This window comes from Lepidochelys kempii, chromosome 1 (assembly GCF_965140265.1).
Source record: "Lepidochelys kempii isolate rLepKem1 chromosome 1, rLepKem1.hap2, whole genome shotgun sequence".
In the NCBI taxonomy this organism is placed as follows: Eukaryota; Metazoa; Chordata; order Testudines; family Cheloniidae; genus Lepidochelys; species Lepidochelys kempii.
This window is the reverse complement of record NC_133256.1, coordinates 264,177,580-264,205,018: the sequence shown is the minus strand read 5'-3', so window position 1 is coordinate 264,205,018 and position 27,439 is coordinate 264,177,580. Positions and strand designations below refer to the sequence as shown.

Genomic DNA, 27,439 nt, shown 5'->3' with positions numbered 1-27,439 from the left:
TTGCAGGAGTGGGTGGGTGAGATTCCATGGCCTGCATTGTGCAGGAGGTCAGACTAGATGATCATAATGGTCCCTTCTGACCTTAATGTCTATGAGTCTGAGAGCATCCACGACACTGGAGATGTGTGGGCTCAGCCTCATACCTTGGGAACAGCCCCTAAGGGCAGAAATCCTAATTCATCCCCAACTATTAAACCACTGAGATGTTTAGTGTTAAACCTGGTCTGGTGCTGACACGCGCTTTGCTGTCCATGGGTCACAATCGTGGTATATGGAGTACATTGCTAGTCCACAAAACATAGCACAGACAAGTATCGCCCAGAGTCCCAAAAGGTTGATATAGAGAGATCTGCACAAACATGAAAGGAAACAATAACGTTAAAGAGTTAGCCATAGCAGTGTACAGCACTGTACTGTAATGTTGCTAAAGATGCAGATGTCCTACTGTACCTGTATTCACTTCCTCATTGGCAGCCAAAAAAAAAGAGAAACATTGTTAACTGAACACTTCTTAGTCTAGTTACAGACTGTGGTCTGTCTGGCTACTAAAGCAGTGCAAAGCCACTAACTCCCAGCAACACACAGAACTGTTGAAAAACATGACAAGCCAGAGAGTAACTCATAGACTAGGAGCCACACTGTGAGCCCCTTCCCAACCCATTGAACAGTTACTCACACAAGCAGTGACGTGGAAGTCCATGGGATTGCTTATGAGCATAAGTGGCACTAGCAATGGGTTCACAATATGGCTCCAAATACATGATCACCTAAGCTGACAGTTATTAAATATAAACCCCCTATTCTAATTTTGGTATTGTATAGCCAATAGCAGAGGTCCATCCTGTAATGAAATCTAAACATGAGATCATGTGACCTCTGTGGTTATTCTTCATGTCTCACTGTATTTCTTCATTGCAGACCACAGGAAGGGAGCAACCCATTCCCCAGTGTGTTCAAACCTCAGAGGGAGTTTCAGGGGTGATTGCCCTAGATCCAGTCTTAGTGAGATGTATGGGCTCCCCTTATTTAGCATCGGCATTCCTGTGCCTCTGGTGTCTTGCACTATACAGCTCTACTGTTCTTAAACAGTGCCAGGGCCCCAAGAGGAAGCAATGGGGAAGAACTTTGTAAATGTCCCCTAACAAAGCCAGCACACCTTGGAAGGCTGCCATGGTGCATGCCCTTCTCCTGCTGACTTGGCATGGAGTCCCTCAAAGCTGTTGCTTCTAGAAGGAAATGGACTGCTCACAGTCTGTGAGCTTTCCTTCTTAGTGCCTAGGTAGTCTTGCAGACTGATGTAGTAAACTGACTCCATCTCCTGACAGCACTAGCCCAAAAAGGCTCCAGCTTCAAACATTAATACAACCTCTGCTACCCTAGGTCTTCATTCAATATTGGCTATTCAAAATGCTTCAGTCTTCTTGTTCACTTTGGCTTCCTTCTCTACAGAAATGGAGCTCCTGCAGATTACTGGAGGTGTCTAGGTACTTCTAGCTCTAGATGGGTCCTAGTTTCATAAAGTTAATTACTCTCTGGCTCATCTTCGGTGCCCTACTGCAACCCACAATGCGGTATGTTCTTCAACCACGTGGTTCTTTCCCTGTACTTCTATAAGATTAATTGTATTCTAACCAGCAGCCATTTCGTTGCCTGATGTCCATTGATTGCCATTGAGGCCCTGCCGCTGTGCCAAGCAAACAGAGCTGCATTGGTACCTCCAGTACCTAAGCAAGTGTATCAGCATTGAGGGTGCATAGGAGGCCATTCAGTGCTTCCAGTGACTGCGAAAGTGCACCAGCCCCGGGTTACTTTAGAAGGTTCATTGGGATGTGTGCAGGAGAGTAGCTCTGCTCTTGAAGATCTTAATGGGGATGGAAATGTATGTTATTGGGTGCACTGGTGTAATATAACTGAGTCTGCAGCCTGGTGTACTTCGTAAAGCTCATCAGCACAAGAGACAACCTGACTTAAATCAAGTGTCTGATAACAAAACCTGGGCATGTTAAAGCTGATTGGGTGACCTCACTGCCAGTGGTCACACTTGGGCCTTGTCTATGCATGTAAATTGCAAAGCTTTAGCTAAATTTGTTTCTAGACTAATTTAGCTAAAATGTTCCAACCTTGTATCATGGACCCTCTCATATAGGGTTGAGTGTGTCTTATATCAATTTACCATAACCTGATTCCTTATCAATATAAGCTAAACTGAGAAAAGGTACTCTTAGACTGATTGAAGATGGACATGCAGAAGAATTTTGTTAAATTAGTACAACTCTCACAGGTAGACAAGGCTTTAAGTAGCATGTTTTAGCCTAGGTCACTATAGTTAAAAATAAAACAAAATTGCTATCAATTGAATGATTAAAGGCATAAAAGTATGACCATGCCCCGATTACTCACAGCATTTTCAAATCTTGTTTTTAAACTATGTTGGTGGCTGGATGTCAAATGACAATCAGTGTTTGTTTGATCTTGTCCTGACTTTAATCCTAGTTCAGAGTGACACTCTATGACTTAAGAAATGAGTTGCTCCCACTAATTCTGAATGAGTAATACTGGGTGGAATACTCTTCTTCAAAGCTGGCATTGTGTCTGGGAAGACTATGCAAGTCTTGCTTTTTAATAAGAATTTAAGATTTCAACATTCAAACCATCGTGTGGTGCCTTTGAAGAGTTGAAGCCAGGGATTGGTAAGGGGAAAAATAAGAGGTAATAAACCGTAGGCTGATGAGTCAATATCACACCTGCATTTATCTGAATTTTATGATTCTTCCACTTTAAACACCTGTACTTCTTTCACGGGAATACATCATTGTTCAAATACAAGAATCTGAGTTGCTGGTTGTGCTTTCTAGTCACAAAAGTACAGGTGCATATCTTGGGTGGGGTGAGATCCTATCTGAGACAGCCAAGAATCCTGAGATACTTTTCTCATCCCATGGTTTCATGCGTTACCAGAAGGCATGGAATGGAACTTGTGAAATCATTCACACTGTGAGCCCAGTTCATCATTGTACTGCACCTTGTAAATCCTTTACATCAGTGTAATGTGAGTGTAAATTGCTACCATTCTGATGTGGTAGCGTTTCACATCTACTGTGCACTGGTGTAAATGACCACACAAAGAGCAGGGCCAGAGTGAATCTTGTTGTGAGGGTTTTAAGGCTCTTGCAAAAGAAACTAGGCAGCTGCTGTATTGCCAGTCTTTACACCTCTGCGGAGATGCAGTGTTTATGCTGAAAATTATCCAGGCCTCAGGAAATGATCATATTCTCAGGCACAGATAGCTGTAAACTCAATGACCCTTACACAGCAGCTGTAAACTCAATGACCCTTGCCTGTAGGAAAGCTGGCAGAAGGGGGCTAAATAAAGAGTTCTCCATGAGGTTTTCCTTGCAGAGATTTCCAGAAGTGCTCCCCAATAAGAGCAGGGCTCTCCCATTAAAATGGAAAGGCTTCAGGGCTTACGCACAGATTCCTAGGAAGCTAAGGCCGTCCACATGGAACCACTGTATCTTCACAGCCGCTCTGGCCACGTGACTCCAATGGTGCCAGATTCCTCTGGTCACAACTGAACTGCTTCCAGGATGCCTTTAAAAGATCCCGTTGCACAGGGGGTGGGCAGGGTGCAACCAAGTAATATAGCTTCAGATAGGGATGCTTGGAAGAGTCAACATCAATGACATGCCATACAAGCATGACACATGAAGCTCTTTCCCATACATGAGCAATCCACTGTTGAAGTGAGATGTGCCTTCTGTCTGTGTAAAGGCTGATCTTCTGAACAAAGCAGCATGACCAAGGAAGAGGCATTGGAGATACAATGATGATGCACATCAACTCATTCCTGTTACAAATCTGATTGCCTACAACACTAGTTTTTCTTACTGCTTTAACCTTCAACATTTTAATTCTAAAAACATAGCTTTCACCTGGAGGGGAAAAAATTGTTTTAATTATTTTGCCCACATTTTAAAAATATCAACCCTCCAAAATACTGTCCCTTCCTATACCTTATGGCATTGTATTGTGGGGAAGGCATTTTTATTTTTCATACATTTCTCAGATAAGTAAATCTATACAGAAAGCTTACTGATCACCAGTCTCCAGCTGCTTACAGCTTCAGGAGAGAGATCACTTGATCATTACCTGTTAGGTTCATTCCCTCTGGGGCACCTGGCATTGGCCACTGTCAGTAGACAGGATACTGGGCTGGATGGACCCTTGGTCTGACCCAGTATGGCCATTCTTATGTTCTTATGTCAGGTCACTAACTGTTCTGAAAACAAAGAACGTGATTCTTCAGCAATTTTATCATTGGGCAATCAATTTCAGTAGCTTTATGACTGAATCCTTTAATATTTATTCTGGTACAACTCCCATTCACTGATTTAGGTTTAATATAGTACCAAGCCAAGATCTGGTGTTATTAGAAGCTTTGCACAAATAACACCTATACAATTTGGTCTCTAGGTTGCAAATGAACTTAATACAGCTTTTGTGTACATGCACACCAGCATCATAAAACAGTCTGGGACAAAACTGAATGTTGCCATAACTTATCAATCCTGGCATTTATTCTTCCAATTTGCTTTCGTCCTTGTTCACAAAGCAGAAAGTACAGGTCGTTACTACCTTTCATGAACAGGTTGTATATAAATTTAAAGCATTCATTTAAAAATCTCCCTTTATGAAGAACAGATAGTAGCTAAAGACAGGCACTGAAGAATTACATTTACCGCACACAGGCTTACAATTTTGCTTGGAACCTGGTTTTGCAGGCAATGTATCTCTGAACTTGAGATTGGTTGACCCCGTATATGCCAGTCCAGGTGAAGGTCCCACCTATGAGAATTGTCCAGAAGGTATGTCTTTGCAAGGGGTTGGGATTAAAGCTAAATGGGAGAAAAAAATAACAGACTCAGAATATGGACAAAAATGGTGCTTCTCCCTCTGCCCCAATGAAGTTAATTCAATTGAAAACCCGTGTGGACACAGTTTAACACTTTTAAGATTGTTTAAGCTGATCATGTTTTAGCCTAAGTATATACAAACTTACTCCCAGAAGTTTAATCTTCCCCCATGGTAAGAATCATTTAGAATGCGTCCGATTCCCTCTTGAACCACCACAGCACGTATAATCACAGATGAAAATCCAGCTACCATGATTCCAACCTGGAAAACATCTGTCCAGACTACTGCCTTTAGACCACCCTGCATAAGGAACAGAACATTCAATGTATAGTAGGAGCATGAAATTAAGATGCAATTATAAATTTTGCAAATTCAAATTTATGGGCCAGCTCACCCGACCTGCGGAAAATCCCATGGGAAGGGCAGGGTGAGGTGATCTGTTTTTCTGAGCCCCACCCACTCCTGCTCCCAGCCTGGCCAGTCTCTACCCAGGAGAGTAGAGAACAGTGCTACAGAGAAGACCACAGCCCTTTCCATGTGGGAGTGGGCAGATGCACAGGTGTTTTCCATATGCAGTTTGGAGCAGGGGAGAGGATGACCAGGCCCTCTGTCTTTATTCAAGTTTAAACTCAATAATTGTACACTATGTTACAGTGGAAGGTTGTTCTATATTTTAACTAAGCAGTTAAAAGAAGGGGGAGGTTCTTTAAAATGAACTGTCAACATACCAGTGTGCAATAGAAGGTACAGACTACTCCAGTTGTGACCACTGCACCCCACAAGTCAAATCCTGTGACTGAAAAAGAGGGAAAATGTACAATTGCAAAGACTGTTTTTGAAAAAAAGTAAATCCTTTAACATTCGACCACATTTGTAGGTTGGTCTGATTGCCTGGAAAAAAAAGATTAGAACCATTTTAAAATGAAAAGTAGAAAATAATAACAATAGCACTCACATGATTTGTGCACTAAAACCAAGGGACTTTGACAGACTAAGAATATAACCAACTCATAACAATAGTTGTGATAGACTTTGCAAACTGCTGAGCAATTAGAAATATTTTTGCATCTAAGGCAGATGTGGGCAACCTGTGGCCCATTAAATAAATAAATTAATTACCTGTGGTAATCCTCTGGTGGGCCACCAGACAATTTGTTTACATTTGCACAGCCGTCCGCAGCGCCCAGTGGCCACGGTTTGCCATTCCTGGCCAATTGAAGTTGCAGGAAGCAGCAGCCAACACTTCCCTGTGGCCCGCACCATTTCCTGTCGCTCCCATTGGCCGGGAACAGTGACCGCGGCCACTGGGAGCTGTGGGCAGCTGTGCAAATGTAAACAAAATGTCTGGCGGCCCGCCAGCGGATTACCCTGACTGACCACATGTGGCCCACAGGCCACAGGTTGCCCACCACTGATCTAAGGGCTAATTTCCCTTTAATTAAAATTTTAACAACTAAAACTATATCCTAACCTTTTAAGCCCATGAGTTATCTCATTGACTTCAACACAAAGGGATTTGTGCAGATAGACAGTAAGGGAGTCCCATTCAAGTCAGGGTAACTGAGAGTTGAATTTGTCCTCAAATCTTCAATCTCTTATAAAATCTGTCACAACTACTGGACCAATGCTCAAGTCTTCATTTAGGCAAAAAGTCAACAGGAGCTTAGGAAGACTTCTTAATTGGGCCCATAGTTACTTATGTTGATGTCTGTCTTAAAAACCTAATAGTTTTATGTATTTGTAAGGGGACTGTTGCCCCCTTACTAACATTCAGTGGGGGTGTTTTAGGTGCTAGCTCCCAGTACTCAAAGGGGAAGGGTCGATGGGGAATCAGGACCCGAGACTGACAGCCCCCAGGAACAACGGGGAGAGGCCAATGCTCCAGGTTAGCCTGAATGACAGGGTGGGCAGGCTAATCAGGGATTCAGGAGGCCAGGGAGGTCCCGTCCTTGGTGTGAGCTGGAATTGCCTGGGTCAGACAGAGTGGGGCCGAGCTAAGGAGAAAGCAGGGGCCCAAGCTAAGCTGGGGAGCAGAGTTATGCCAGATCCAGAGGGACCAGAACAGCAGCCCAGAGAGAGCAGACCCTGTCCTGGGAGCAGAGCTGCAGCCCCAAAGCCAGAGGCACAGCCCAGAGGGAGCAGACTTGCCCTGGGAGCAGAGCTGCTGCAACCAGAGCCAGAGGGCCAGAAAAGCAGCCCAGGGAGCTGGAGGCAGAGCAGCAGCCGTGCTGAGGCAGAGTGGAGCTGGAGCTAAGACAGAGTGGAGTTGGAGCTGGGGCTGCAGCAGTCCGGAGCTGGGTGTCGTGAGCAGCTAGGGAGAGCGAGGGGGGACCCTGGGCAGTGGGCCCAGCACAGGGAGATGCCTCAGCCAGGAAGCATTGCAGGCCAGACTCGGAGGGGGATTGGTAACCCCGACAGTGCGGGGGCAATGCTGGGAAGAAGGGCCCTGCCACCTAGAATCTGAGAACGTGTGGCCACCACCGGAGCGAGCGTCCAACCCACAGCATCCCTGCAGCACAGCCAGGGCCTGAGAAGGAGGCCTGGGACTTACAAGGACAGACTGTGAACTGCCCGGACATTCCAGAGACACTGTTTGTGATGTTCCCTGCCACAGAGCGGGGTGATGTGTTCCCTTTAACCTTTCCCATTTTTCCTTATTCCGTTTAAAATTAATTGTTGATTAAATAACTTGCATTTGCTTCAAATTGTATGTAATAATCAGTGGGTCAGAGAAGTGGCCAGTGCAGAGAGAGTACCCCGGAGTGGGGACACCCTAGCCCCTGTCCTAGGTGACCACAGCAGGATTGGGGGTTGAGCTCCCCCAGGAATCCTGGGTCCAGCCTTGTTGGGGTTACAAGGACTCTGCCAGACAGGAGAGTGGAAGGGGAGTCCTCAAGGGCAGGGAGGCCACTGGGTAAAGGAAGTGGGAGCGAGGACTCAGATCCTTTCGCTAGCCCACTTCACCGGGGTAGTGCAGAAGCCAGGAAAGTTCCCCACAATAGTGGGACTATTCCCCCGCTTACATATTACAAAAAATAATTAAATAAAACAAACTACCTTGTAAAATGTAAAATAATTAGCATATTTTCCTTTTACCTTGGTTCAGTGCCAGAGCTGGAGCATAAATAACAATTCCAGTGTATAAAATCTAAGGAGGATAAAAGAAATACTAAATCAAATTAAAAGGAACTTATTCTATACCTACTTAAACTAATTTACCTATAGTATACATAGGTAAATGTATCTATAGGTAGACATAGAGTCTATATCACCAGTACTGTGCAGTATTAAGTAATAATTCCTATCATTTATAAGGGAAAAGTCAGAGGCTACCTAGTATTGCATTCTTCATGGTACACTGTTCCTAAAATGAACACTACAATGGCTCTTAAATACCCAGGCCCTCTTCAACTTTTCCTGGCTTTTCTACAAAGTAGCGTATTGTTTAAAAAAGTGCAGTAATCACATACAAATGCCATACTGCAGAAACCTGTGGAAAGAGGAAAAAATGCTGGGGCTGGCAAATACTTTGCCAAGAAATCTCTTGCAATGTTAATGGCACTCAATATGCAAACATAACTCCGATTACCCAGGACTAGAGCTATGCCATTAAATAGTAATTCTGGTGTAGTCATTAGGGTTTATAGGCTGCCAACATTGGAGGGTGACATGCACATACAGGGTTGTGAACTGGTCTGATTTTCCATCCCTCACCGGAAAGAGTTAAAGACAGACCAATCTTTTCCCTTATGATTATTATGACCAGCAGTAGTCACCACAGTGCTTCAGAGGAAGGAAGTTTAAAAAAAAACAACAAAAAACCTTCAGCTTTCATCTTGGTGTAATTCCACAAGGCCAAACACAGAGATGTAGCTTCGAATAAACAGGTGCAATTTCCATGGAAGTCTCCGGACCAAATTCAACAACAACATCAGTAGTGGGGGTAAGTTACGCATTGAGGAGTTGATTCTGCATTCACTTATACCTACTTTATGGGATTTAAATCCACTGACTTCAGCACAGTTCCTCCTGATTTACACTGGTGTGAGATCAGACTCCGGCTCATGTGTAAGTGGTAAAGTATCATAACCTGCAGTTACTTGGAATTCAGCAAGTGTGCAAACTTACATGTATAACATACATTCCCTTCTACAGTCCTCTTGGCATGTAACACAACAAGCAACTAACAAGAGAGGAAAATAAAGTCACTCCCCGGCTCCTTTAACTTGTACCATCATATATCCAGCCTTCAATGGTTTACACCGATAATATTCGTATTGACCTCGGTGAGGACAACACCTTGTTAAACCATCAGCTGAATTTCCCCACAGAATTCCAAACTGGTGCCACTTACAACTGTTTTGCGTACTTTGGGCCAGATCTTTGGCCCAGTTAAGGCTGCTCCACACTGTTCTGTAGCACAAAGAAGCCATAAACTCAGCTAAGACAGGGTGGCAGAGGATTCCCCCTATGTTGAGGAATCCTCTGGTGACCATAGGGCTGCCATAGCAACTCCTATGCCATCCCCTTTCCACTGTCACCTCCACCAATGCCCCCTTCCCCTGGTGAAAGGGGGACTGGTCAGGGTATCCCTACACTCTGGCAATCTTCAGGTGCCAGAATGGCCCCGTGAAACTTTGGGCATCTATGTTTAACATATAGGCTGCTCTAAATTATGTTAAGGGCCAGACTCACTCCCAGATTGGGGAAACGCAAAGGTGGCATAAAGCCACCTTTCCCCTCCACGCTCCTCCTGAGGTGTGTTGAGTGTATCCCCCCCACAGCTCAGGATCTACCTCGACAATGAAAGCCATATCAGTGCAAGCTGCACTGTTTTGTCACTTATACCTGTTTTCTGAACAAGCTACACCTAACTTGTAGCCTTCACAAATTATAGCCCTGGTCTACACTAGGATTTTAGGTCAAATTTAGCAGTGTTAAATCGATGTAAACCTGCCCCCCTCCACACGATGAAGCCCTTTATTTCGACTTAAAGGGCTCTTAAAATCGATTTCCTTACTCCACCCCTGACAAGTGGATTAGCACTTAAATCGGCCTTGCCGGGTCGAATTTGGGGTACTGTGGACACAATTCGACGGTATTGGCCTCCGGGAGCTATCCCAGAGTGCTCCATTGTGACCGCTCTGGACAGCACTCTCAACTCAGATGCACTGTCCAGGTAGACAGGAAAAGAACTGCGAACTTTTGAATCTCATTTCCTGTTTGGCCAGCATGGCAAGCTGCAGGTGACCATGCAGAGCTCATCAGCAGAGGTGACCATGATGGAGTCCGAGAATCGCAAAAGAGCTCCAGCATGGACTGAACGGGAGGTACGGGATCTGATCGCTGTATGGAGAGAGGAATCCGTGCTATCAGAACTCCGTTCCAGTTTTCGAAATGCCAAAACCTTTGTCAAAATCTCCCAGGGCATGAAGGACAGAGGCCATAACAGGGACCCGAATCAGTGCCGCGTGAAACTTAAGGAGCTGAGGCAAGCCTACCAGAAAACCAGAGAGGCGAATGGCCGCTCCGGGTCAGAGCCCCAAACATTCCGCTTCTATGATGAGCTGCATGCCATTTTAGGGGGTTCAGCCACCACTACCCCAGCCGTGTTGTTTGACTCCTTCAATGGAGATGGAGGCAACACAGAAGCAGGTTTTGGGGACGAGGAAGATGATGATGATGAGGTTGTAGATAGCTCACAGCAAGCAAGCGGAGAAACTGGTTTTCCCGACAGCCAGGAACTGTTTCTCACCCTGGACCTGGAGCTAGTATCCCCCGAACCCACCCAAGGCTGCCTCCTGGACCCAGCAGGCGAAGAAGGGACCTCTGGTGAGTGTACCTTTTAAAATACTATACATGGTTTAAAAGCAAGCATGTGAAAGGATTAATTTGCCCTGGCATTCGCGGCTCTCCTGGATGTACTCCCAAAGCCTTTGCAAAAGGTTTCTGGGGAGGGCAGCCTTATTGCGTCCTTCATGGTAGGACACTTTACCACTCCAGGCCAATAACACATACTTGGGAATCATTGTACAACAAAGCATTGCAGTGTATGTTTGCTGGCGTTCAAACAACATCTGTTCTTTATCTCTCTGTGTTATCCTCAGGAGAGTGAGATATCATTCATGGTCACCTGGTTGAAATAGGGTGCTTTTCTTCAGGGGACACTCAGAGGAGCCCATTCCTGCTGGGCTGTTTGCCTGTAGCTGAACAGAAATGTTCCCCGCTGTTAGCCACGGGGAGGGGGGAGGGTTGAGGGGGTAGCCACGTGGTGGGAGGAGGCAAAATGCGACCTTGTAACGAAAGCACATGTGCTGTGTATGTAATGTTAACAGCAAGGTTTACCCTGAAAGAGTGTAGCCACTGTTTTATAAAATGTGTCCTTTTAAATACCGCTGTCCCTTTTTTTTTCTCCACCAGCTGCATGTGTTTCAATGATCACAGGATCTTCTCCTTCCCAGAGGCGAGTGAAACTTAGAAAGAAAAAAAAACGCACTCGTGACGAAATGTTCTCTGAGCTCATGCTGTCCTCCCACACTGACAGAGCACAGACGAATGCGTGGAGGCAAATAATGTCAGAGTGCAGGAAAGCACAAAATGACCGGGAGGAGAGGTGGTGGGCTGAAGAGAGTAAGTGGCAGGCTGAAGACAGGGCTGAAGCTCAAATGTGGCAGCAGCATGATGAGAGGAGGCAGGATTCAATGCTGAGGCTGCTGGAGGACCAAACCAGTATGCTTCAATATATGACTGAGCTGCAGCAAAGGCAGCTGGAGCACAGACTGCCACTACAGCCCCTGTGTAACCAACCACCCTCCTCCCCAAGTTCCATAGCCTCCACACCCAGACGCCCAAGAATGCAGTGGGGGGGCCTCCGGCCAACCAGCCACTCCGCCACAGAGGATTGCTCAAAACAAAGAAGGCTGGCATTCAATAAATTTTAAAGTTGTAAACTTTTAAAGTGCTGTGTGGCATTTTCCTTCCCTCCTCCACCACCCCTCCTGGACTACCTTGGTAGTCATCCCCCTATTTGTGTGATGAATGAATAAAGAATGCATGAATGTGAAGCAACAATGACTTTATTGCCTCTGCAAGCGGTGATCGAAGGGAGGAGGGGAGTGTGGTTAGCTTACAGGGAAGTAGAGTGAACCAAGGGGCGGGGGTTTCATCAAGGAGAAACAAAGAGAACTTTCACACCATAGCCTGGCCAGTCATGAAACTGGTTTTCAAAGCTTCTCTGATGCGTACCGCGCCCTCCTGTGCTCTTCTAACCGCCCTGGTGTCTGGCTGCGCGTAACCAGCAGCCAGGCCATTTGCCTCACCTCCCACCCCGCCATAAACGTCTCCCCCTTACTCTCACAGATATTGTGGAGCACACAGCAAGCAGTAATAACAGTGGGAATATTGGTTTTGCTGAGGTCTAAGCGAATCAGTAAACTGCGCCAGCGCGCCTTTAAACGTCCAAATGCACATTCTACCACCATTCTGCACTTGCTCAGCCTGTAGTTGAACAGCTCCTGACTACTGTCCAGGCTGCCTGTATACGGCTTCATGAGCCATGGCATTAAGGGGTAGGCTGGGTCCCCAAGGATAACTATAGGCATTTCAACATCCCCAACAGTTATTTTCTGGTCTGGGAATAAAGTCCCTTTCTGCAGCTTTTGAAACAGACCAGAGTTCCTGAAGATGCGAGCGTCATGTACCTTTCCCGGCCATCCCACGTTGATGTTGGTGAAACGTCCCTTGTGATCCACCAGAGCTTGCAGCACTATTGAAAAGTACCCCTTGCGGTTTATGTACTCGGCGGCTTGGTGCTCCGGTGCCAAGATAGGGATATGGGTTCCGTCTATGGCCCCACCACAGTTAGGGAATCCAATTGCAGCAAAGCCATCCACTATGACCTGCACATGTCCCAGGGTCACTTCCCTTGATATCAGCAGATCTTTGATTGCGTGGGCTACTTGCATCACAGCAGCCCCCACAGTAGATTTGCCCACTCCAAATTGATTCCCAACTGACCGGTAGCTGTCTGGCGTTGCAAGGTTCCACAGGGCTATCGCCACTCACTTCTCGACTGTGAGGGCTGCTCTCATCTTGGTATTCATGTGCTTCAGGGCAGGGGAAAGCAAGTCACAAAGTTCCATGAAAGTGCCCTTACGCATGCGAAAGTTTCGCAGCCACTGGAAATCATCCCAGACCTGCAACACTATGCGGTCCCACCAGTGTGTGCTTGTTCCCCGAGCCCAGAATCGGCATTCCACAGCATGAACCTGCCCCATTAGCACCATGATGCATGCATTGGCAGGGCCCATGCTTTCAGAGAAATCTCTGTCCATGTCCTGATCACTCACGCAACAGCGCTGACGTCGCCTCCTTGCCCGGTATCGCTTTGCCAGGTTCTGGTGCTGCATATACTGCTGGATAATGCGTGTGGTGTTTAATGTGCTCCTAATTGCCAAAGTGAGCTGAGCGGCCTCCATGCTTGCCTTGGTATGGCGTCCGCACAGAAAAAAGGCGCGGAACGATTGTCTGCCGTTGCTCTGATGGAGGGAGGGGCGACTGACGACACGGCTTACAGGGTTGGCTTCAGGGAGCTAAAATCAACAAAGGGGGTGGCTTTACATCAAGGAGTATTTCAGGCAGGACTTCACGGAGGGTTCCAATAAGAAATGGTGCACCTAAGTTATTGTTCTTATTGGAACAAGGAGGTTAGCCTGGCCTCTGATTGATACATGGCTAGATTTACCTCGCTGCACCTTCTCTGTGAGTGACTGCAGTGTGACCTAGAGGAATGAGTCCCCTAGACGGGGGAGGAGGGGATGCAAATGAGTACAAAACAAATCTGGTCTATTTCTTGTTCTGATCCACTCCATCTATCTTTTACATCTTTGGCTGGCAGCAGATGGTGCAGAGGACTGCATGCCATCCACATCTCATGGCTGCCCGGCAGAAGATGATGCAATACGACTGCCAGCAATACGTATCGTCTGCCTGCTTACCATAAGATGGTTCAATAGGACTGACTGCAGGACTAAAGAGAATGACTTGATCAAGTCACTCCAAATTTAGTCCCTGCACCCATGTCTGCCCAGGCGCTCCTGGACGATGGGGCCAGGAGCACCTCGGACATGATGATGACGGCTACCAGTCCTATTGCACCGTCTGCTGCCACAAGGCAATGGGTTGCTGCTACTATGTAGCAATGCAGTACCGCGTCTGCCAGCACCCAGGAGACATACGGTGATAGTGAGCGGAGCTGGCTCCATGCTTGCCGTGGTATGGCGTCTGCACAGGTAACTCAGGAAAAAAGGCGCGAAACGATTGTCTGCCCTTGCTTTCATGGAGGGAGAGAGGGAATGGGGGCCTGACGATATGTACTCAGAACCACCCGCGACAATGTTTTAGCCCCATCAGGCATTGGGATCTCAACCCAGAATTCCAATGGGCAGCAGAGACTGCAGGAACGGTGGGATAGCTACCCTCAGTGCAACGCTCCAGAAGTCGACTCTAGCCTCGGTACTGTGGAAGCACTCCGCCGAGTTAATGCACTTAATGCACTTAGAGCATTTTCTGTGGGGACACACATAGTCGAATACATAAAACCGATTTCTAAAAAAACGACTTCTATAAATCCGACCTAATTTCGTAGTGTAGACATACCCATAGAGTACCTGGCTGACTGTCAGCATGGCATGGGACAGCAAACTTTTTGAGTGAGTCAGCATCGAAAAATCGCTTTCTAATATGCAGTGAATGTTTTCCCATCTGCTTTCTGGCATCCCAGACAAAACGTGTTCTTGCCACAATCATGATCAGATTTTGTCTAAATTAAAAGAAGAATCGAGATCTAATCTTTCAACTTCTTCATTTTATTTAGAAAAAAATGACACACCGATGGCTAGAGGACCAATAAAATTATACCAGCAGAACAGTAAAATACTATTTTTAAAAAATCTTCCTTTTAATGATCCAGACAGTTTCAGATATAAGCTTTAGCACAGAGAAATACATATTTTCTTGGACATATTTCTAATATGTATTGAAGTATTTTTCGCTGTGGTTTATGAATAGCTTGGCCCACTTTTAGCCTTCAGTTTCTTAGTGAATATTATTTTAGGGTGAGATGACATCGGTATTCAAATATAGTGGTGTTCCACTATTCTTCTCATGCTTTCTATATCTCTGATGGGTTTGTCCTTGCTTTACAGGGAGGGACAAGTACCAGTGCCAAGTAGCAAGCAACCAGCTAGCATTGCAACGTGTGTTTAGTTCAACGTTCCCTAGATACTCGGGTTACTCAAGGATCCTCTGGGCAGGGAACAAAGAGCAGTGCTGGAGAGTGCATGCTCTTCATTACTAGGTAGTATGAAGAACTTCCTTGTCTCTTTCTTTCATGTCAATATCTAATATTTCACAATAAACTTAGCAACCACTTACACGTGACTACCAGTTACACCACACTAAAATAATGCTCAAGGCTATTAAAGATCAAAGAACCTGTTTGAGGTTTACTTGCCGTTTGTATAATGAAGAGGATTGTCCCACAGAGACGCAGATATTTATTAAATCGAAGCTCCAAATACTGCAAAAGAGGTGAATAAACAACTTTAATGTCAAAAATTTACATTTATAGAAATGGTATTAAGACACCTCCTGTAAGAAAAGATACTACTGTTCAGCGGAAGTAACCGTTTTTATATTTACATGGATGGCTGGCAGCTCTCATGATCAACCTGATCTTGTTTTCTGCAGACATCACTGTCATTTAGTTAAACCTGAGAGAAGCTAAATATTTACCTAGTTAGTACAAGCTGGAGCACAAAGAACAGAGTTTGGTCATATATACATACATACGTAGTGCTTTCTAGCACAGATATCTTACAGAACTTTTCAGACAATAGTTGTGCATTGTGACTGGACAAAATCCAGCTGTTGTTACGTGTTTAGCTACAATCCTAACTAGTTGTGAGGGAATATAACTTTTTTTTATTGTGAGGTGGAAGAAAGAGTTATCCTACCCTCTTTGAAAACTGCCAAGATTTTCATTTGCAGCCGAACAGCTGTCTGAGAGGGGCAGAAGTCTTTCAGTTTAACTGGGTCATCTAAATCTGGATCTCCTGCTACTGTACCAGGACCAGCAGCACTTGCCCGAGGCATTCACTGTCTGTTAGCATTATATATAAACCCAACTTCTGGCATGGTGTATAATAATAAATTACTACTAATAATAATACCCAGATCTTATACAGCATGAATAGGGCCCTACCAAATTCACAGTCCATTTTGGTCAATTTCATGGTCATAGGATTTTAAAAAGAGTAAATTTCATGATTTCAGCTATTTAAATATGAAATTTCACAGTGAAGAAATTGTAGGGGTCCTAACCTAAAAAGAAGTGGGGGTGGGTCACATGGTTATTGTAGGGAGGGTTGTGGTATTGCTACCCTTACTTCTGCGCTGCTGCTGGCGGTGACGCCACCTTCAGAATGGGGTGGCCAGAGAGCAGCGGCTGCTGGCCAGGAGCATGGTACGGTATTGCCACCCTTACTTCTGTGCTGCTACCTGCAGAGCTGGGCCCTCAGTCAGCAGCCGCCATTCTCAGGCCACCCAGCTTGGAAGGCAGCAGTGCAGAAGTAAGGTGGCATGGTATGGCATTGTCACCCTTACTTTTGCGCAGCTGCTGGCGGGGCGCCGCCTTCAGAACTGGGGGCCCGTCCAACAGCCACCGCTCTCCAGCCGCCCAGCTCTGAAGGCAGCACAGAAGTAAGGGTGGCAATACCACGATCCCCCCTAAAATAACCTTGTGACCCCCCTGCAACTCCCTTTTGGGTCAGGACCCCCAGTCTGAGAAACTCTGGTTCCCCCATGAAATTGGTATAGTATAGGGTAAAAGCACACAAAAGACCAGATTTCATGGGGGGAGACCGGATTTCATGGTCCGTGAAGCATTTTTCATGGCCGTGAATTTGGTAAGTGTGGTAGGATAAGGCCCTGAAACGTAAACCCTTGTATTAGAGGCCCAGTATGAGACCTAAGGCCTGAACTAAAGTAATGGTCAAGACTTTGCTAACATAAAGCAAAATTAAGCTGTGAGCCAGAGGCAGGCCCTGCTCATGGAAGCTGGCAAGAAGAAGGCTGATGCTGCAATTATACACATACCTGAACACTAAGCACTAGTAATATAAACATGGGCCAGGATGGTACCAGAACAGACCAGGACTAGCACATTCCACAGAGATAACAAGGAAGACAGGGTCCTAAAGGATAACATGATGGATAGAGTTGTTTTGTTCAAACCAACATGCACAAGATGATAGGCAACACCTTACTAGGTAGAGGGGTTGTACCTCAATACATCAGGAGTGATGTGTAACTTGATTGTACCTGTGTATAAGAATTCACACCTAAGGAGTTGTCTTGGTCCAGCCTAAGGGGCAGTGGAGAGTCCCGCCACTGACTGAGCTATGGCCATTGTCAGGGGGCACATATTCGTAGTATGTCCTGTACAGTCTGCGGAAAACTATTACTGTGCTTCGTTTGACAATAAACCTGCCTGAATACCTTCTCGGAATTTGTAGTCAGTGGGGGTTCTCTTCGGGTCTACTGTGGAGGGCTGGCCTTACTATGAGGCGAACTGAGGCAGCCGCCTCAGGTGCCAGACTGTGGGGGGGGGGGGGCGCCACTAGGACCCAGAGTGTAGAAAATTGTGTCTGCTGCTGGTGCATATGTATTCTCTCTGCTCTAGATGCACAGAGATGGTGGAGCGCTGTGCTGGAGGAAGGAGGGCACAAGAGACATAACAGGCAGGCAGGAGAAAAGGTAAGAGGGAATAACAAAAAGCAGCAGGAGCTGCAGGGAGAGAGAGGAGGAGAGTGTGGTGGAGGCACAAGAAACAGCTGCTGCTAAGTTTAGTTCCTTAAGTCTAGATGATCCAGGGCTGTGGACCCACTTGAGCAGTAGCCTGAGGGACTTCCTTGTACTGCATGGATCACAGCAAGTGAAAAACTTCATGTTCCCCAAAGACAATGAAAATAGAAGTTTCCATCCAACACATTACTGGCGTGAAATCCCCAATGGTGACAAAGTGGAGAGGCCATGGCTTATCTACTCAAAAACTCAAAATGCTGCATACTGTTTTTGTTGCAAACTCTTCCAGTCTAATGTTCCAGCCACATTGGGTTCCACAGGAACAAAGGACTGGAAAAATCTGGCTAGAAATCTGGCATGCCATGAGAAGGCAGCAAATCACCAGAGAACATTCCACAGATGGAAAGAGCTTGAGAGGAGACTAAGGTTAAAGGCCACCATAGATGATCAGCATCAAGAGAAGATTGCATCAGAGTCTCTTTACCAGCAACATGTTCTGAAAAGGCTCATTGCCATTGTGAGAATGCTTGCTACCCAAAACCTAGCACTGCCTGGCACTTCAGACCAGCTGTATGTGCCAAACAATGGAAACTTCCTTCAAATTGTGGAGCTGATGGCTAAGTTTGATGCTGTACTCCAGGAGCATCTAAGAAGAGTCACCACCCAAGAAATGTACACACACCACTACCTTGGAAACAATTCAAAATGAGATCATACAGTTACTGGCAACAAAAGTCAAACAGAAGAATGTGGTAGATCTGAAGTCAGCAAGATATTACTCTGTTATTCTGGATTGCACACCTGATATCAGCCATACGGAACAAATGACTTTAATGGTGCGTTTTGTAACAACAACAACAGAACCTAGTGAAAATGTCCCTGCAATGGTGACTGTCAGAGAGCATTTTCTAGAATTTATTGACATTGATGATACTACAGGATTTGGTATGACAAATGTGCTTCCTAAAAAACTGGAAGATATGGGAATTGTGATATGATAGCTGACATGAGAGGTCAGAGCTATGATAATGGTGCCAACATGAGAGGAAAGAACAGAGGAGTGCAGACACAGATCCGAGAGTTAAACCCTCGAGCTTTTTTTGTCCTATGCAGTTCTCATTCATTGAACTTAGTGGTCAGTGATGCAGCATCAGCTTCTAGTGAGGCTGCTGAATTTTTTAATGTAATTCAAAGCATCTATGTATTTTTCTCTTGGCATCAACTTATTGATGGCAAATTTTGAAGCAACATCTGGGAACATCCTCTCTGATGCTGAAACCACTGAGTGGCACGTGATGGGAAAGTCGAGTGGAGGCGATAAAGCCTATCAAACACCAAATTGGGAAGACAGATGATGCCATAGTTGCCATTATGGAGGATAATGCTAGGACAGGAACTGTTTGTGGGAGAACAGTGGCAGAGGGAAATGGAATCACCAGAAACATACATAACTTCAAATTTCTGTGTGGCTTAGTGATGTGGCATGACTTACTGTTTGAAATAAATGTTGTAAGCAAGAGACTCCATGGTGTTGACCCTGATATATCTGGAGCAATGGAACAACTGGAGAAAGCAAAGTCATACCTACAGTCTTACTGGCCAGATGAGGGATTTCAAAACGTTCTGAAGAGTGCACAGAAGTTGTCAGAGGAACTTCACACTGAAGCTATTTTCCCACCCATTCAAGAATACAAGAGTCACCAAAGAAGAAGACATTTTGATTACAAGGCACGGGATAATCCCATAAGAGTCCCCAAACAACAATTCAAAGTTGAATTCTTTAACCAGGTGTTAGATTGTGAAATAGAGTTAGTTGAAGAATGTTTCATGCAGCTCAAGGAACACAGCAGTATATTTGGGATGTTGTATAATATTCCAAAACTCCTCCCTATACCTGAAGAAGACCTACACCAGCAATGCAGGGCACTAGAGACAGTGTTGACACATGATGACATGCGCGATATTGATGCGAGGGCTTTAGGTGATGAACTGAAAGCCCTTTCAAGATACATTTCAGCAGGATCAACTCCAAAGGCTGTTCTGGAATATATGTGCAGAAATAAAATGACCAGTTGCTCTGCACATACTTCTAACACTTCCTGTAACTGTTACCAGTGGAGAACGCAGCTTCTCCAAGCTGAAGTTAATAAAAAATATCTACACTCCACAATGACACAGGAGAGGCTGGTCGGCCTTGCAGCTATCTCAATAGAGCATGAGCTGGCCCAGACTGTGGACCTTCAGCAGGAAGCAGTTCATATCTTTGCAACCAAGAAGGCACGGAAAGCACCACTTTGATTATTCAAACAGATAAAAATGCCAGACAAGAAAGGTTGCATTTGCTGTTCAGGCGTTTGAAAGTTAAGTGTTACTTAAAATTTTTGAACAAGACATTTTAAGTTGTTAGTTCTCCTTTATTGGGGTAGGTAGCAGAGCAGTTCCATGAGAGGAGTAGAACGGGAAGAAGGCATATTGAGACCTTTCAAAGTTTTGGCTCAAGCGAGGGGACATGGAGACGTCATTTGAGCTCCCCGCCTCAGGTGCCAAAATGTTGTGGGCTGGCCCTGCTGCCGTGTCAGCTATCTGCACAGAGCGGGGCCAGCACACAGACCGAACACACGCACGCAGCCGACTGTTATCAACATTGAACAGAGCAGAGCACCACAACGGTGACATCTGACGACAATAGGGCCCTAAGCATGAACCACAACCTTCTGCCTACAGTGTAGGCTAAGACTCAAGATCCTCAGCTGACAGTCAATCTTGGCTTCAATCTTGGCTTCATTTACCCTGAAATTTCATTCCCTTGTCTTAACAGAAACATCCATGTACAGTTGGGTAAAGGAGATCTCCTTTATGGGCCAATCAATGCAGATACAAATATCTCATTTCAAAGAGCTGGCATTCATCTTTGAGTCTTTGCAATTGTTTAAACATCACTGAATTTTGAATGGATGCATACAGAAAGGCACAGTTTAACACTTCGGTGAACAAAAAGAAGTGTTTGAACTATGGTAGTCCGCTCATACTAACAGTGAGGGGAATGAACTTAATGGCTGCACCATAATAATACTGCATTTTTTACCCGTCTTTTTCAGGAGTTAGTGTCTAGTCATAATTAAGAGCCCAAAATGTATGTGGTGCAAAGTCAACTTGAGGCAACTAGAGATTTGTACTGGAGAATTCCCCCTATGTTGGGGAGAATCTAATAGAGCTGTTCTTCCACCTCCTGTGCAGAAACTTCACTGCTTGGTGTAAGAATAGGCAAGATGCAGGAAGAGTGAAGGGGCGATGTCAACAAGGCTCCCACTTCCCAATGGATGCTAGATCCCTCAGGGACTTTATGCCAGAGGCCTAAGTTAAAATTGCCCTGTGTGTAGCTTTTACCACACTGGGCTGGGGTGCAGTGGAAAATCAAGTCCTAATTTTCTAAAGCCATATTTTGGCACCCAGGTAAAGAAGTGGCCTGACTTGCACATATGCTGAGCACTTGCAGATCTCATTGTATAAGTACTAAGGAAAATCCAGCCGCTGCTATTTAGGGCCCTGATCCAGAGACCTATTTATCTGTAAACACAAGAGGAAGTCCCAGTGAAATCAATAAGACTGTTCATATGCTTGACTGATCATATGGGTGTCTAAATGATCTGCTGGATTGGCCCTTTATGCCTCAACCTAGATTTAGGAACTTAAATTGAGGCAGGCACCCAGGATTGGGAGTTTCGGCTTCTATTTTAGAGGGCTTTTCTTTGTGTTATTCCAAGTCACGAACCAATCTGTGCAAAATTAAATCCACAGCTTGGATTGAAAATCTAGAGGGCTAACATTCTCCAGGAGAAAAAACAACTAGGAGTACTTGTGGCAGCTTAGAGACTAACAAATTTATTTGGGCATAAGCTTTCGTGGGCTAAAACCCACTTCATCAGATGCATGGAGTGGATTTTAGCCCACGAAAGCTTATGCCCAAATAAATTTGTTAGGCTCTAAGGTGCCACAAGTAGTCCTTTTTATTTTTGCAGATACAGACTAATAGGGCTACCCCTCTGAAACCACTCTCCAGGAGCAAACTCATATGGAGTGAGTCCATTGAGACAGGAGATCTTAGGGGTCACCGGGAGACCTGCCATGGCCTCTGCAAGGGGGAAATATCAATTGGAAGGGGCGGGCTACTACAGGGGCAAGGCCACGTGGGGGACGCTCCTGAGAGACACAGGCATAGCGGATCGGTGTGGAGGGTATAGCGAGGGTGCTGAATGGGGCTAGTGCTCCCTAGCGGGGAGAGAGCGGCAGCCCCGCTTACCTCGTAGGTGCTGGTGATCCCCAGCCTGTAGAAGACGGGCAGGAAGACCTCGGCGCTGATGAGCACCACCAGGAAGTAGGTGATGGCGAAGATGCAGAATATGGCCCCGAAGCGGTAGATCTCCGCCGGGGTGCCCAGCACGGTGACCGCCGACATGAAGCTGGCGGTGAGGGACAGCGCCACGGGCAGGGCGTTCATGCTGCGGCCGCCCATCAGGAAGTCCTTGGAGGTCTGCTGGCCGCCGCCCGCGAAGGCGTAGTACACGCCGATGACCGCGGAGACCAGCAGCATGGCCCCGAACACCACATAGTCCCACACGGTGAAGTGCCCGATGCCCATGGCCGCAGGCGCTCGCAGCGGAGGGGTTGTGTTTAACTCTGGAGGCGGGGGAGGAGGCGCCTCCGGGGCTCGCTACACGGGGCTATGGGTGGCAGCCAGCGATCCTCGATTTGCGCGCCCTGTGCCCGGCGCTGCGCGTCCCGTTCCCTGCGCGCCCTGTGCCCAGCTCAGCGCCCCCTCTCCCTGCGCGCCCTGTGCCCAGCTCAGCGCCCCCTCTCCCTGCGCGCCCTGTGCCCAGCTCAGCGCCCCCGCTCCCTGCGCGCCTTGTGCCCAGCTCAGCGCCCCCTCTCCCTGCGCGCCCTGTGCCGGCTCTGCGCGCCCTGTGCCCAGCTCAGCGCCCCCGCTCCCTGCACGCCCTGTGCCGCCTCTGCGCGCTCTGTGGCCAGCTCAGCGCCCCCGCTCCCTGCACGCCCTGTGCCGCCTCTGCGCGCCCTGTGCCCAGCTCAGCGCCCCCGCTCCCTGCACGCCCTGTGCCGCCTCTGCGCGCCCTGTGCCCAGCTCAGCGCCCCCGCTCCCTGCACGCCCTGTGCCGCCTCTGCGCGCCCTGTGCCCAGCTCAGCGCCCCCGCTCCCTGCACGCCCTGTGCCGGCTCTGCGCGCCCTGTGCCCAGCTCAGCGCCCCCTCTCCCTGCACGCCCTGTGCCCAGCTCAGCGCCCCCTCTCCCTGCGCGCCCTGTGCCCAGCTCAGCGCCCCCGCTCCCTGCGCGCCTTGTGCCCAGCTCAGCGCCCCCTCTCCCTGCGCGCCCTGTGCCGGCTCTGCGCGCCCTGTGCCCAGCTCAGCGCCCCCTCTCCCTGCGCGCCCTGTGCCCAGCTCAGCGCCCCCGCTCCCTGCGCGCCTTGTGCCCAGCTCAGCGCCCCCTCTCCCTGCGCGCCCTGTGCCAGTTTTGCGCGCCCTGTGCCCAGCTCAGCGCCCCCGCTCCCTGCACGCCCTGTGCCGCCTCTGCGCGCCCTGTGCCCAGCTCAGCGCCCCCGCTCCCTGCACGCCCTGTGCCGGCTCTGCGCGCCCTGTGCCCAGCTCAGCGCCCCCGCTCCCTGCACGCCCTGTGCCGCCTCTGCGCGCCCTGTGCCCAGCTCAGCGCCCCCGCTCCCTGCGCGCCCAGTGCCCGGCTCTGCGAGCTCCGTTCTCTGCGCTTCCGTGCGCTTGTGAGTGCCCTGGACCCGCTGAGGGCTCAGGGGACCGTTCTCCGCTCCCCTTACCGGTGCTGGTCTCTCGGCGCACGTGGGCTCAGCTGCGCTGCCGCAGAGCTGGGAACCCCAAGAGCAGTCACCAAATAAAAGTCCCAGGTGAGTGGTTGACAGAAACCAGCTCAGCAGAGGAGCAGGAGGTGCATGCCCAAGATCCACCCACCCTCTGCGTCCTCCCGGCGCGGTACCGCGTGGGCACACTATGGGAGAATAACCCGGAGGAAGATTAGCTGTTAAATGTCTCTCTCAGCTCTTGCCCGAAGAATATTGCGTCTGGCTTTTATGAAGAGGGAGGGAAGTGTCAGAAGGTGCTAATATGACCTTAGCCCTATCGCGCTGATGGCACAGTGTCAGTCATTTCAACATACTTGTCCCTCTCATCCCTATGATTAAGAAGTGTGCGGGTGAGAGGAAATCAGCCCATCCTGGAAACACTCACCTTCTTCTTCCCACACTTATCAGGATTTCGTGCCATTATTTGCCCCACAGCCCCCAAAAGACCTGGAGGAGTCCTGTATGTCTGATTGTATGGTAGGCTGATACAGGGATCAGTGGTTTTCAACCTGTGGTCCGTGGACCCCTGGAGGTCCACAAACTATGTCTAAGATTTCCAGCAGGGTTTGCACCTTCATTCCAAGTTTTTTAGGAGTCTGCAAATGAAAAAAAGGTTGCAAACCACTGCTCTAACATGTAGCCATTATCTACAATCCTGTAATTTTCAATACTACTGCATAGGTGTTGTCTCCCTACAGCAAGGCAAGTAGCAAACCCCTCCATAGTCAGAAACCCATTTAATACACCTTCTCTGTAAAAGACCTTCCCTTTCCCCCATACTCAGGTAACCTCAGGATCAACAGTACCATGAGTCAAGATATCTCATTAGAATGAGACTGCTCACCAACATACACCTTCACCAACAGCATGTGGTGCCCCTTACGTTCCCCGGGATGTTTTCTAGCATTTCATATTCAGATAAAGATATTGGTATCACATTTCCCAAAAGAAAAGAAAAGAAAAGACACAGAAACGTTTTTAATAAGTGCAACCCTGCAAATTAAATCTTTAATATGACCAGATTATATGAGGATCTTACTTTCTAGCTGTATGAAGCCCCAAAGTGGTTGGTTGCGTGTTCCAATGGTTTACATGGCACCATAATGGATTTTCTTAGATTTGGCACATTAGGGCCTCTTTGAACTATTCAAAATTGTGTCAGCCAGTGGGACTTTCATTTGAAGAGTTTGCACATGCAGGCTTCAAATAAATGAGTGTCTCACCTGTGGAAATGATTCACTTGCAATAGATGGAGCTGTCTACTTCACCCCTAGAAGATATTATCAACAGGTAACATTTTCAACAATACCTACGTGACTTAGGAGCCTAGAGTTGACTTTCAGTTAGACTGTAGAATTCTAAAGAGACAAGGTGGGTGAGGTAATGTCTTTTACTGGAACAACTTCTGATGGTGAGAGAGACAAACTTTCGAGCTTACACAAGACCTCTTAGTCAGTTAGGTACTGTTGAAAACTTGAACTGACGTCTCTGGTCCCAATCGTCTTTTGCAGGACCCTGAAATGGCTGTTTGAAAACAATTCCCTACACTATTTCCCCATATCTAATTACTAGCTGAGCATGACTCTGTTCAAACATCTGGCACAATATTATGTTACAGAATCTTCCCCCGCTCTCTGTTTACTACAAAATAAAATTCTGAATCCATAATACTGCATTTCTACAAGATTTTTTTTATCCAACCAAGCTTTCAGTGGCTGCTGAGTGTTGGTTATATTTTGAAAGTGCTCTCAGAGCATGTGTGTAAGGATATCAATGCCCATCCATAAAAATAGTATTTATATTTTTTTAAAAACTCAATTATGATTAAAACCTTTAAAAACAAACACTTTTTCCACATAAAATTATTCTAAAATGGGATTAGAGTATGCAAAGTGCTGTCAGAGAGCACGCATTCGAGGTCTGCTTGGGCCTAATTTTAAGGCATGACCTGGACCTGAACCGAAGCTGAGCACAGCCCAAGCACGTTGATCTGTTTTCAGGACTGACCTGACCCAAACCCAACACTTCCCCCAAAACTGTGTCAGTGCTGCTGCCCCATTCTTGGGGTTCAGCCTGAAGGGGTCTTCCCACTCCCCACACCCTGGGCCTGTGAACTGTCCCCGGCTGCCTCCTGCCCATGTGGTCGATGCAGCAGTAGCTGCATGCCCCACTCCTGCCAGCCACCACCGCCTGATTGCATTGCGTGTGCTGGGAAGTGGGAGGTGCTGCAGCACATTGGCATGCTTGGGCCTCAGCACACCGAGTACAGCAAGGTGGCAGCAGTAGGCAGAAGTAGGGCATGCAGTCGCTGCCACGCCGACCCCATGGACAGAAGGAGGTGATCAGAGACAACCCAAACCAAGGGGGTTGAGTTGTTTTCATACCTGACCCAACCAAAACCCAACATTTGTAGTCAGGTCCAGTTGGGTTTGGGTTTGGGATTAGGTTGCAAGGCTCTACTATTCATGGAGTTATGTTAGCTAAACTCAGGATAGGGCTGGCTGAAAGACAAGAATTCCACTTTGCAAAACATTGTGAGGTTTTGAAAATTGTTTTCATTTTGCATTGGAACAAAACCAGACCTTCTGAAATTTCTTTGTGAAAAAACATAAGAGCAGCCCCACCTCCAAATAGCTAATAGCCTGGGGATTAAGGCACATAGGCACTTAACTGAGGTGTGGGAGCCCTATTTATAAGTCCCTGTTTGAACTGATTTACAGCAGGTACTTGAATCTGGGTCTCTTACATCCAGTGATGAGCTGCCAAAATCTGAAGAACCGGTTCCTTCAGTCGCTCCGGGTCTTCGGCGGCATTTCTGCGGTGGGTCCTTCACTCACTCCGGGTCTTCGGTGACACTGAAGTACCTGCCACCGAAGTGCTGCCGAAGACCCGGAGCGAGTGAAGGGCTTGCCACCGAAGTACCGCTGAATACCCAGAGCGCCGCCGGGCGAGTGAAAATTAAAAAGGGATTCTCAGCCAAGGGAACCTCCCCAGCTGGGAGCACAGGCAGGCCGGACAGGACGGTCCTGCGGGCCGAATGTGGCCCATGGGCCAGAGTTTGCCCATGCCTTTAACAACCAGTTCTAAATCGGCTTCAAAATTTAACAGCCGGTTCACGCGAATTGGTACGAACCGGCTCCAGCTCACCACTGCTTTCATCCCCCTGAATATCCTAAACACCAGGGTAAGGAGTTAGTCTCTCTCTCTCTGTGGAGTCAATGAATATTTAATTATTTATACAAAGTGGGAACAGCTCCACGTGGGGGTTGGGGGGTGAGCGAGAGCGAAAGACTGACTGGCTCTATAGCCCCTAGCCCTCTGGACTCGAGGCTATGCTGAGGTCTCTCCCTCTCTCTTTGAACATCCTGGACCTGGGAAAGTTTCCTGACGAAAGTTTTGTCAAAACTGTTATGTTACTGCTAAAAGTTTTGGTTTCAATGACCCATCATTTTCTGATGGTAAATAAAACATTGCCTTGGAAATTTCCCAACCATCTTGTGACACAGAGAGCTGGGAATCAGCAACTGAACCCATGCTCTGGTCCCTGATTAACCAAGTAGGCCCCAGGGAAGGGCCTGGTTAAGGAGAGGCGTTCCTGATTACCAGATCAGATTGGGGTTGGGAAGCTAATGAGCTAATTAGCCCATTAACAAGGAGAGTGGATAAAAGAGCACAGGAAAGAAGTGATGGGGGAAAAGCAGTAGCTGGCCCAGTCCCAGGCCCAAGCCCACATGACAAAATGGAGTTCTCTTGGAGGAGATACCTTTCTATCCCACCTGTCCTC

The 27,439-nt window shown here is 47.3% G+C and overlaps 1 protein-coding gene across 1 annotated transcript in view; it reads right to left on the bottom strand.

Annotated features, from left to right (window-relative positions):
- Positions 1 to 22,612, bottom strand: part of SLC5A8 (solute carrier family 5 member 8) — a 42,546-nt gene extending 19,934 nt beyond the window's left edge. Inside the window, exons 1-7 of the mRNA XM_073327397.1 lie at positions 22,079 to 22,612; positions 15,428 to 15,493; positions 8,011 to 8,062; positions 5,643 to 5,710; positions 5,060 to 5,214; positions 4,755 to 4,895; positions 220 to 349 (exon numbers count right to left, since the gene is read on the bottom strand). Of these exons, the coding sequence (XP_073183498.1) occupies positions 220 to 349; positions 4,755 to 4,895; positions 5,060 to 5,214; positions 5,643 to 5,710; positions 8,011 to 8,062; positions 15,428 to 15,493; positions 22,079 to 22,417 (951 nt within the window). The 5' untranslated portion in view covers positions 22,418 to 22,612. The remainder of the gene's footprint in view (positions 1 to 219; positions 350 to 4,754; positions 4,896 to 5,059; positions 5,215 to 5,642; positions 5,711 to 8,010; positions 8,063 to 15,427; positions 15,494 to 22,078) is intronic.
- Between the last annotated feature and the right edge of the window lie 4,827 nt (positions 22,613 to 27,439).